Below are 12,011 nucleotides of genomic sequence, written 5' to 3' on the forward strand. Positions count from 1 at the left end.
AAACCTTTAAACAAACCGTTAAAATGGATTCGTTATCCGATTCCAAACAAAAAAGATCTTTTACAAAAATTACACTCTTCATCTGTATTTTCAAAATTTGACATGAAATCAGGATTTTGGCAAATACAAATTGATCCAAAAGATCGGTATAAAACAACTTTTACGGTCCCTTTTGGTCAATATGAGTGGACGGTAATGCCCTTTGGATTAAAGAATGCCCCTTCAGAGTTCCAAAGAATTATGAATGAAATCTTTAATCCATTCTCAAAATTTTGCATTGCTTGCATCTAGCTGACCCATTACCCCAAAAAATTGTTGAAACAGATGCTTTAGATATCGAGTATGGGGGTATTCTAAAACAAAAAACAAATGATAGAGAATGCATTGTACAATTTACACTTGCACATTGGAATGATTGTCAAAAGAGTTACTCTACAATCAAAAAAGAAATTCTTTCAATTGTCATGTGCATTACAAAATTTCAAAGTGATTTACTCAACCAAAAATTTTTACTTCGAATTGACTGTAAATCTGCAAAAGAAGTTTTACAAAAAGAAGTTCAAAACATTGCATCAAAACAAATTTTTGCGAGATGGCAAACAATCCTTAGTATTTTTGATTTTGAAATTGAATTTATTAAAGAAGATCAAAACTCAATTCCGGATTTTCTAACAAAAGAATTTCTTCAAAACAGGACTTGAGTGATGCCCAGAAAATCAAAAAGAATCGAGGTCCAAAAGGACCAACCACTAGACAACTCAAAACCTCTTTCATCGGCAAAACCCATCCGATCTTGGGTAGAAGCCGTCGAAGAAAATGAAGAACAAAACCAAATCCAAAAATGGCTTGCAAGCCAACAAACACTTGAACCTGATAGATTCCAGGAGATCGAGAATTCAATTGAAGAAGAACTTCATCTTCAAAAAATTGCAAGACTCCACAGACTCCAAAAAGAAATTGAAAATCTCTCACTTGAATTGCCATCTTTATCAGGGCAAGAAAAGGGAGAATCTTCACAGACCCCTTCTCAAAAAATCATCTTTAAACCCCCACAGGAGGAATCATCCTGTAAATTAATTTCAAAACCCCCACAGGAGGGACCATCCTATAAAATAATTTCAAAACTACAACAAGAAGAAAAATAAAAAATTGTTTTAAATGAATCTCAGATTACTTTGTTCAAACCAAAATCTGAGTATTTTGTTAAAACAAAATTTCAAAACATTTGGGCAATTGAGGACCACTTTTATGACAAAAATCCTCAATTGGTCATTTCAAATTTTTTCTCCAGAAGGCTGGTTTTTTAAACCTTGAGATTTATCAAAACCCCAGCCTTACTACAAATCTATTCTTGAAATAACGGGTTCTGTAACAATACAGGACAACCCAAAAGAAGGACCAATCGCATATTCGACCGCAAAAATACAGAAAACAATCCCACCTTCAGAATGGGGATCAAACCTTCATACCCCAAAACGATTCCCACTAGAGTTCAAAACCACAATAAATCACTGTAGAACATTCAATTATTGGGACTACCAACAAGCCTGGTATAATGCTTTCCTCATTCAAAACCAAAAATTTAGTCATACTTGGCTATTTTTCTTTAACCTCACCATGAACCCCTCAAAAATTCCTCAATGGTTTTCCCCTTGGTGGAAACTTTATGGTTCAACCCCAGAAATTCTTCATCCGGAAGTCCACGAAAGCTTCCAACTATACAAAACCAACTACAAACCTACAGACAGAGAACACATTTTCCACCCCTTAATGCTTTTCTCCACAAAATTCTTCTTACCATGGGTAACAGGCTAGTATTTTGAAATAAATCAACAACAGGTACAAACAATCCTCGTTAGAAGATTCAAAACTAGATGGTGGACAAAATTTTCCATCCCTCTGAATATCAAAAAGCAAGTCGTATCCATATGGCTCCAAAAGCAAGGATTGCGAAAACCTCAAACAATGCAAACACAATTCTTAGCTCAAAAATCATTTGCTCAAACACAATTGGCAGCAGCTAAAACTGCAGAAGAATACTTTGAGATTATGGCCCAGCTTCTGAAAAGTAAGACCGACTCATCAAATGTTTCCTCAGCAACTGCTTCCGAAAGTTCCATGAACCTGGGAGATGACAATGAAGATGATTGTTTTGGTATCTTCAGCCCTACAAAATAAAAACATTGGGCCAACTAATTGAAGGCCCGACAAAAAAAAACATAGTCTATCATGTCATGTATTGGGCCAAGCCCAAAATTTGACTTCACCAAAAATAGGTTAATATATTAAGTCTCGGGCCTAGCCCACATTTAATTCCAGACTTAAAAAAAAAATTCTATTATTAGAAAAAACGAATATTTTCTGAAAAGCAAAACCAAAAGCAAAAGCTTAGGGAACTTGTCTGCCATATACACTAGAAACCAAACGTGGCACCGAAAGCAAAAGGAATCTCATCATTTCCTCCACTACACCAAAGTTGTACAAGCAGGACCCTTTCCCTATATAAGGAAGGCTTGTTTTCAGTTCAAGGCAGAGTGGAATACAGCAAGATAACATCTGTTAGAAATCTTGAGAGTTTCTTGAGTGTCTCATATATTTCCATAATTGTATTTTTCGTTTCAGTTTTCAAAACCAGTTCTAATTGTAAGTATTTGTTAGTATGTATTAATTATATTCCGTTTTTTCTCATCAAATCCTTCTTTATATTCTGCAAATTAAGTATGCTCTGCACTTGCAGCTAATAGCAAAAGTTAACACACACCTTAGTATGAACAAAAAATATATCTCGTGTTGAACCGATATTAATGAATCAATTTATTGTCTTGATTATGAATAGACCATTGTTAGAATATGAAACACTCATTTTAATTATTATATTTTTTTAATTATTAATATTGATATTATTAAATAATTTAAACCAACTCCACCCCCATTTTTGTTTTTCATCTCGGTCTTTCCTCATTCTTCTTCTTCTTCTCTCTCTGGCCTAGTTCTCCAACCCCACTCCCATTTTTATTTTTTCTTTTTCTTCTTCTCACTTAAAGTCACAAATTAGTCTCCTTAAATTATAAATCCATAGGAAGGGTATACATTCCCTAAGCAAACTTTATCGTATTTTCACAAGCTCTTGGATAGTATTTTTAGGGGTAGGGTTTGTGCTCTAAAAAAGGGAAATGGTCCCCACTTCTTGAAAGTTATTTATTGAGACTTTTTAAGGTAAATACACAACTCTAAAGCTAATACGAATCTCTAGAAAAATGTAGTTTTTGTTAAAAATCTTATTTTTGTGTTTAAAGTAGATTTAAAAGATTTTTATGGTTTTCTAAAATTAGCTATACTCTGGAATGATTTTTCTAAAGTGTTGAGAATATTTTTGATACTCAGATTTGTCAGCTGAGATTTTGCCGGCTACTCTGGGAGTTGTTGGAGAACAAATTCAGATGATTCTCCATAGTAGTGAGTAGACAACGGTCATTGTCACATTTTTATTTGACTTAATTGCAGTTTTGGTCTCCCTATTTTAGTTGAATCACGAAAATAGTCCCCCCATTATATTTTTTCCTAGTTTTGGTCCTTAAACATAATTTTGGTCCAAAACTTGATGAAATGTCATTTTTTTGCGCTTATTTAAGTCACATCATGCCTCAAGATTTTCGCGGTACAACAATTTTACCTGAAATCTGTGACCATAAGTAGTATAGTGTGACTTAAAACAATGACAATTCATCAAGCTTCGGATCAAAATTATATTTGGGGACCAAAACTGAGGAGAAATAAAATGAGTGACTACTTTCGTGATTCAACTAAAATAGGGGGACTAAAACTGCAATTAAACCTTTTTATTTTTGCTATTATTATTATTTTACTCGTTTTCTATGTTAAAGTATTTATTTAAAAAAAATGGGGAACACAACCTTTGAATTTTTCTCGATTTCAACCTTTTATTTATTTTGATGGTCTTTGTTATATGATATGTTTGTAGTTTGATTTATTTATGTGTTATAAAGCTTTTAAATATGTGTTATGGAAATCGTTGTTATGATTATGAAATCGTTAACGACGGTAGATGCACCTAGTTACATCGTTTTGATTAGGTTAGATGGAACCATTTCTATGAAAGATGTTATCCATAGGAGGAGAGGGCTATCAACGAGATGTAAACTCCCTAATTGATGCGTTGCAGGATTGAGAGAAGAGGGTTATCCGTTAGATCAATGGAGCCACCCTTAAGGGAAATGTCCCCCTTAGGAGGAAAAAACTATCAATGAGATGAAACCACCTTTTGGTTCTCAATAATTTATACTTTTACTTGTTTGATTTCCTATGATTTTTGTGTTGTTGCTCATTGTGATTTCACTTTTCTGTAAATTAGATTTTAAATATTTTTACTTGAACGACTAAATTACAAGTTTGATGATTTTATCGTATTTATACTTTACTTGAGAGTTTTTTTTTAATATTTTTGGCAGTATTGTTTAATATAATTGACATAAGATTGTAAAATAATTTTTCGTGTTTTTTGTGGTGGTTGTTGTCTCCTCATTAAGTCTTTGCGACTTACCCCTTCTGTTGTTTATTTTAATTTTTTTCATATTCGCAGGCAGCTGAGTAACAAGCTGTTAATAGACTCAAGTCTCGATCAATTTTTTTTTGTAGACCTATTTAATAGATGATCTTTTTTTTGTAAAGTCTTTTCCAGCTATTTTGAGTCTAAAAAGTCTCATGTCTTCTTGGGAAATATATTGAATATTAGATTATGCTATTTAGATTATGGCTGAATTGAAAGTTTAAATAGAAATTTTACAAGTTTGAAAACGTTGAAGTTACATAGAATACTCTGTCGAAATTTTGAGAAAGATTATATATGTATTTTTAAAATGGCTATTGAGAATTATTTAACCGCTATTAAGTTGGTTGGTAGGTTTGTGAGAGTATAACTTCTGCACTTCAAATACCCCACTTTTGTTATTAATTTGTCTTTGAAGAATTGGTTTTATTTTATTCTATAATAAATTAATTAGATATTCTAATTTCGAATGAAATCATGATTTCATTTATACCTAAAATGTTTATATTCAAAAATATTGATTGATTTTGATTCATCCAACGGTTCACATTGGTGCATATTTGATTTCCACTTGCATCCCCGAAACGACGTCGTTTATGTTTGTTACCCCTTTTACTGCTCTCTACCCTCACTCATCGACGTTGCGGTGGTCACTGAGAAGTTGACGGCGTTTCTTGTTGCGCTGTGGTCCATCAACACTCCACTTACCTTCACGTGGAACCATCATCAACGTTCGCCACCGCCTGTAATCGGTGAGCATTATTTTTCTTATCAACCGTTCTTCAGTTTGCTGTAGTGTCTAGAAATTCGTCGCCGGTGGGTGTGTGTTTGCGGAAGTTTGAAGCTTGAAACTGATAGTGCATATCTGGTTTCACTTATGGATGAATCAAAATTGATTTTAGAGGTGTACAAGTATAATCGATAACATGTTTGGATGTGCTTGGGTATAATTGATTTTGTATCCAGAGTTGATTCTCACTTCAAGCTTCATTTGGAGCTTTTGCCTCTACAATTTTACTCTCAAATTTATTATTCAATTCATTTTTCGCTAGAGTCAATTTTATAAACCAATTCATTAAGAATCAATTTTTGTCGGCGCAGACCCAAACACACTTTTAGGTTTAATTGATGTATGATCCATGAAATGCTGGGATAATCATGTGCAAAGGCCACGCTGGGGTGATATTGAGGCTTTCAACAGCTTAGATGTTTTATTTTATTTTATTTTATTTTATTTTATTTTATTTTATTTTAGGACTAGACTTATATTAAGAAGTAGTATTCATTTTGTTGTGTGTTCTTGAGGATGCTAAATATATTTGACATTACTGGTTATACAAATTCAGAATTCAGATTTTTGCTTGTCTTGTGACGTTGTATTATTTTAATAATAGTCACTAGAATTTCTTCCAAGTATATTACCAGATGGATGGTAAGTTAAGTGTAATGTTTCACAACCATAGAGAAAATGAACTATGTTTCAATAACAATTCGAAATTGAATTATTATTTTCATCAATTGATATCATGAAGGGTTGATTTCACGACTTTTTATAAATCATCTAATTTTGAAACTCCGCGTTATGAACATAATTTTAATGGCTTACTCAACCATGGTTTTTTGGTTTATGAAGATAATGTCTCAAATGGAAATCCCCAATTATTAGAGGTTTACTTATTTATTTTTGGATTGGGTTAGTTTCAGTAATATTTGTGTAACATAGGTGCCTTTGAGTTGTTTGACATTATATCTATGACTCATATGCATTGGTTCATCTTGGACCCATATTGTAATTATGGGTCTGTGCTAAAAGCCAAATTTTTCATTATCTTCATTTGGTCTTCTTGGTTGCATTGTCTTTCTCTTTTTGGTTACCTTCTCGCCATAGCCACCACATTCTTTCATTTCCCCCTTCTTTTTGGCTACAGGAACCCATTTTCTCTGTTTTTTTTTTTGTCATTATCATCATTTGATTTTCTTGTTTGTATCTTTTATTTGAGGTGATGATGAATCTTTCTTTATTGTAGCTCCATTCTACTAAGTTGCTGTACCTTGAATTGTTTTGAATCTTTTGATTCCGGATTTAAGAAAAAAACTTTTGATTCTTTCCAGATTACTAGCAGGTATTGCATCAACAATGAGTGGTTATCCTTTTCCCGATGGAAATATTCAACGGATTTTTGAGAACTGATTTTTATTTCTCTTTGTTTATTATTCTTTTTCCAATATTGGATTCGCAATTTCCTTGCTAATTGAGTTTTTTAATCTGGTGTACTAAAAAATGCTATTCTTATTTTATCTTAGGATATTCACAGTTTGCAGAGATTAAGAAGTTTTCTAATACAAGTGACCTACAAGTAAAATGTTACCTATTCATAGGTTGTCTTGTCACATTTCTGAATTACAAGCGTTGGTTTCTTCATTCCACCAATCAATAACACAAAACCCAATTCTTGCTTTGGAACTTCTAGCCAAAGCACTAGACCAAAACCCAAATATCAAAACCTTGAAAAATTTCCACTCCAAGATTTTTTATCTCAATTCACACCAAAACCCATCTCTGGGGATCAAACTCATGAGGGCATATGCTGCATGTGGAGAACCCGGGATGACACGCAAGGTGTTTGATGAAATTTTTGAGAGGAATGTTGTTTTCTACAATGTCATGATCAGAAGCTACGTGAATAACCGCTGGTACAATGATGCATTGTTTGTTTTTAGGGACATGGTTAATGGAGGGTTTAAACCTGATAATTATACATACCCTTGTGTCCTTAAGGCTTGCTCTTGCTCTGACAATTTGAGCTATGGTTTGCAGCTTCATGGAGCTGTGTTGAAGGTTCGACTGGATTTGAATTTGTTTGTTGGTAATGGTCTGATTGCTATGTATGGGAAATGTGGATGCCTGGTTGAGGCCCGGCATGTTCTTGATGAAATGGTATGCAGGGATGTTATTTCGTGGAACTCAATGGTTGCGGGGTACGCACAAAATATGCAGTTTGATGATGCGTTGCAGATTTGTAGAGAAATGGATGATTTGGGACAACAACCAGATTGTGGTACAATGGCTAGTCTCATGCCAGCTGTAGCCAACACTTCGTCGGAGAATGTTTTGTATGTTGAGAAGATTTTTGAAAATTTGGAGAGGAAGAGTTTGATATCTTGGAATGTGATGATAAGAGTTTATATGAAAAACTCCATGCCCAAAAAAGCTGTGGATATGTATTTGCAAATGGAAAAAGGTGGAATGGAACCAGATGCAATCACATGTGCTAGTGTTCTTCCAGCATGTGGGGATCTTTCGGCATTGTTGTTAGGAAGGAGGATTCATGAATATATTGAGAGGAAGAAATTGTGTCCAAATTTGCTATTGGAGAATTCTTTGATAGACATGTATGCTAGGTGTGGATGTTTAGAAGATGCAAAAAGAGTGTTTGACAGAATGAAGTTTCGCGATGTTGCATCATGGACTTCATTGATATCTGCTTATGGTACGACCGGGCAAGGCAGTAGTGCTTTGGCACTCTTCACAGAAATGCTAAATTCAGGTCAAAGTCCAGATTCTATTGCATTCGTCGCAATTCTCTCGGCATGTAGCCATTCAGGATTATTGGATGAAGGGAAACTTTACTTTAAACAGATGACAAATAATTATAGAATAACACCAAGAATCGAACACTTTGCTTGTTTTGTTGATCTATTAGGACGTGCCGGGCGAGTAGATGAGGCCTATAATTTTATCAAACAGATGCCAATTGAGGCAAATGAAAGAGTTTGGGGGACACTACTTAGCGCTTGCAGGGTGTATTCAAATATGGATATTGGACTTGTAGCAGCTGACAACCTACTTCAATTAGCTCCTGAGCAATCAGGTTACTATGTGTTGTTATCTAATATTTATGCAAAGGCTGGTAGATGGAAAGAAGTAACAGAAATTCGATCACTAATGAAGAAAAGAAAAATTCGGAAAACGCCTGGCATCAGTAATGTTGAGCTAAACAATCAAGTTCATACGTTTCTTGCAGGCGACACGTCGCATCCGCAGTCAAAGGAGATATATGAAGAGCTAGGTGTGCTGGTGGGGAAGATGAAAGAGTTAGGATATGTACCTGAGACTGATTCTGCACTTCACGATGTGGAGGAGGAGGATAAGGAAGGCCATCTAGCTGTTCATAGTGAAAAGTTAGCTATTGTGTTTGCTCTTTTGAATACACAAGAGTCTCAAATCAGAATTACCAAAAACCTTCGTGTTTGTGGAGATTGCCATATTGCTGCTAAGTTAATCTCCAAAATAGTTGAACGTGAAATTATTGTTAGAGATACTCATAGATTCCACCATTTTAAGGATGGTGTTTGCTCTTGTGGTGATTATTGGTGAGGTTTCTGATGAAAATTTAATTGCAACTTGCCACTATAATTACTATAATTTGGCAATTTTGCTGTGGAATTTGGTTGTGTGTAAATATTGTTAGATTATTCGTAGTAGATGCTAAAAAAGGCCAGGTTAACCAGAGCTCAATTACTTCCGCACAATGTAATTCCGATGATTCACTCTTGATGTCTGGATCTAATGATGTGGTACGACACCTTTTTAAAAAAAATTGCTATATGTACCATAATCTCCCATACATTTCATTTTATTGTTTGCATGAATTTACAGATTTTTATCTGGAGCTATATAGATGGAATGGAACCCTCCACTTCACTACTATCTTAAACTCACTACTACTGCACTTTTTATCTGGTGTATTTTTCGTCAGTCCCCATGGACGGTGGTGGCAAGCAGCAGCAGCTAATGGGGGTTGGGATTTGCTTGTTTCTTGTTATGCTTCATAAAAATTGTTACTTGAAGGGTGAGTTTCTGATTGTGCATATTGTTTTGTTGAAGCATTCTCATTACCTTCATGAATATTGATTAGTCCTAATTCTTCCTTTGTTCAATCTATTTTTGTATTTGCTAATATGTGATTCTTTGAACAGCCAATATATGTGGCCTGTCCTGTATTCTTTTATGTTAATTAACTTGGGTCTGCTAAAGACTGTTATTACTAAAATTGCTTTTTCTATGGTCCTGAACTTGTGGCTGGAATGGAATGGTAAAATGTATGTTCTATTGTTGTCGTGAGATGATGCTATAGTGTATCTCAATCAAATATTATCAGCAGGATGTGTTGTCTTAATTTAATTTTTTTTTTAAAGAAAAGCAATTTTGCTCCTGTTGAGACTTTTGAGTCGAACTCAAGACCTCCCATTAAATTAATTGAGCTACATGGTTATGTGATTTCAATTTAACATGAATTTGTTTTTGTGATCTAAGATTGTAAAAGTAAGATTTTGAGTTTCCTTGAGAGTTTAACAACCTAGGATTAGTTTAATTGATTTCTTCAACTAGTGAAACAGCATTCTCTTCAGAAAAATAACTGTTTTGCTGAATGTTTACACCCTCAAATCATATTCTGTATGTCTATGTGTGAATGAGTGAGTTTTTCCATCTTTTTCTTTTAGGCTAGACAACCTTCATTTGCGTGAGACCCCTATTTTGAATCTTGAAGTGCTAAATCTCGGATTTCTGATTTGGATTAAGGAAGATTTTGCAGTGGTAAGTGTCTGGATTACGATTCTTTTCATATGTTAAAATTGAGTTTATTTCAAATAAGTTTATTTGCCTCCATTTTTACTGAAGTTTTCATATGGTTCGTTTTCTTAAAAAAAGCTTAAAACACAAAGGAGGTAGTATTTCATTACTGAGAAATTGTATAGATTTTGAAATAACTCATATTCTTTTAGTTATTGATTGTTTATGTGAAAGAATTGTCTGAGTTTGTTTATTTCTATTCTCTGGGATTTCACAAACAGACATGTTTATGATAGACAAAATAATAGACAACTTTCACATAAACGAACTCAGATAACTTGTAATGCAACTTGCTACTCCGCAGAGAATTAACATATCTTCTTAGTAGGGGCTTTGCCCTTTACTATTCACCAAAAAAAGAAAAGACTTTTCTTTAGTACTAATAATTATCATTTTTATATTAGAAATAGAATAATTGAATATTTGATTTAATTCTTCTATTTGTCAGGTTACTTTATTTGAAGAGTTTGATCAAACATGACATCATCAAATGTTGATGGAAAGCCAAGAGTTGGTATGAAAGTTTACGATATAAAGGTAGCTTATCAATTTTGGCTTGGATATAATGCACATGTTGGGTTTGGATTGAGAAGACATTATGCGAACAAGAGTAAAAGAAGACTAAAAAAAGACAGTACTATATCATCATGTAGATTTGCTTGTTGCAAGGAAGGGCTATGAAAGGTAGACAATAGAGATGCTTTAGTTAGCAAACACAGATCTGAAACTAGAACTGATTGCAACACAAATATTTTAGTTAAAGAATGAAAAGTTTACCATAACATTAATGTGTTCAAGCAAAGCAGGTTATTACAATAAAAAAAGTCAAAATTAGCTTTATTCTTACACTAAAGCAGGTTACTACTAATAAACTAAAATATTGCAACAATAATAAATGGCACAAGCACAACAATTGCAAAATAATTTTTCACACGATACTCTTTTATAAATGGCATAACAAGTTGCATAACATATAACTTTTTTTTAACTTTACTTATTACTTGATACAATCATTTATTACAATGCCATGACCTACATTACATAGAACATACACTCATTGTTCTTTGACAAGGAAATACTTTACAGTTGAACTACACAATTCATTTTATATATTATGTCTTAAAAAGTTAAAACTACATAACAAATTTTCTATCAGTCCTAAAAATACTATGACAGCTTCAAATTCTCCATATTCATGTCTCTGTCTGTGTTGTCAAAACTGTCTATCAAGAGAATGAAACAGAAAAATGTGTCTATATACTAATTTCATATCTCCTGCAAATAGTATTGTAATTTATGGAATATTTCACTCAGGACAAATTCTGGAAGGGACCAATGAGATAAAATATGGAGAATTAGAGTAGAAGGATTCAATTGGAGTAATGTGTTTATAAGCATTTTCTTACACAACCTGTGGATAGACCAATTTGATACATACATATGGATCTTATCAACATGGTGTATGCAAACACCACATGACAACTATTTAGCATTACTGGAATAGTTTTGTTTTAATACGGTGTGACAGCAATGACATCAGCATTGCATGAACAATAGAGACGTTGCATGCGGCTTTATATTTGTTTCCTCTAAGTGTCATATAAGAAAATAAAAAAAGTGAGATATGATTTTATTTGAAACTTTCAATTTATCCAACGGATTAAACTAATCCAAATTAAGATTAAAATTGAACCAAATCAAATATCACACACAACACACACACACACACATATATATATATATATATATATATATATATATATATACAAAATAATAAATGATTTGCTAACATAAAGCATATAATATATA

General features: G+C 33.4%; 1 protein-coding gene across 5 annotated transcripts; it reads left to right on the forward strand.

The window, feature by feature from the left end:
• Window positions 1–5,133: 5,133 nt before the first annotated feature.
• LOC101500276 (putative pentatricopeptide repeat-containing protein At3g49142) lies at window positions 5,134–11,849 on the forward strand. Of its 5 annotated transcripts, XM_012718452.3 has the most exons (6): window positions 5,134–5,319; window positions 6,872–9,145; window positions 9,228–9,420; window positions 10,073–10,166; window positions 10,651–10,886; window positions 11,517–11,849. In XM_012718452.3, exon 2 carries the CDS (start codon window positions 6,930–6,932, stop codon window positions 8,943–8,945), a length of 2,016 nt encoding a protein of 671 aa, XP_012573906.1. In that variant the 5' UTR covers window positions 5,134–5,319; window positions 6,872–6,929; the 3' UTR covers window positions 8,946–9,145; window positions 9,228–9,420; window positions 10,073–10,166; window positions 10,651–10,886; window positions 11,517–11,849. The 5 variants fall into 5 exon arrangements, with proteins under 5 accessions (XP_012573906.1, XP_004509858.1, XP_012573907.1 ...); XM_004509801.4 differs by lacking the exon at window positions 11,517–11,849 and having other exon boundaries at window positions 10,651–11,042; XM_012718453.3 differs by lacking the exon at window positions 11,517–11,849 and having other exon boundaries at window positions 10,078–10,166; window positions 10,651–11,042.
• Window positions 11,850–12,011: the final 162 nt, after the last annotated feature.

Source organism: Cicer arietinum, chromosome 7 (assembly GCF_000331145.2).
Source record: "Cicer arietinum cultivar CDC Frontier isolate Library 1 chromosome 7, Cicar.CDCFrontier_v2.0, whole genome shotgun sequence".
Classification (NCBI taxonomy): domain Eukaryota; kingdom Viridiplantae; phylum Streptophyta; class Magnoliopsida; order Fabales; family Fabaceae; genus Cicer; species Cicer arietinum.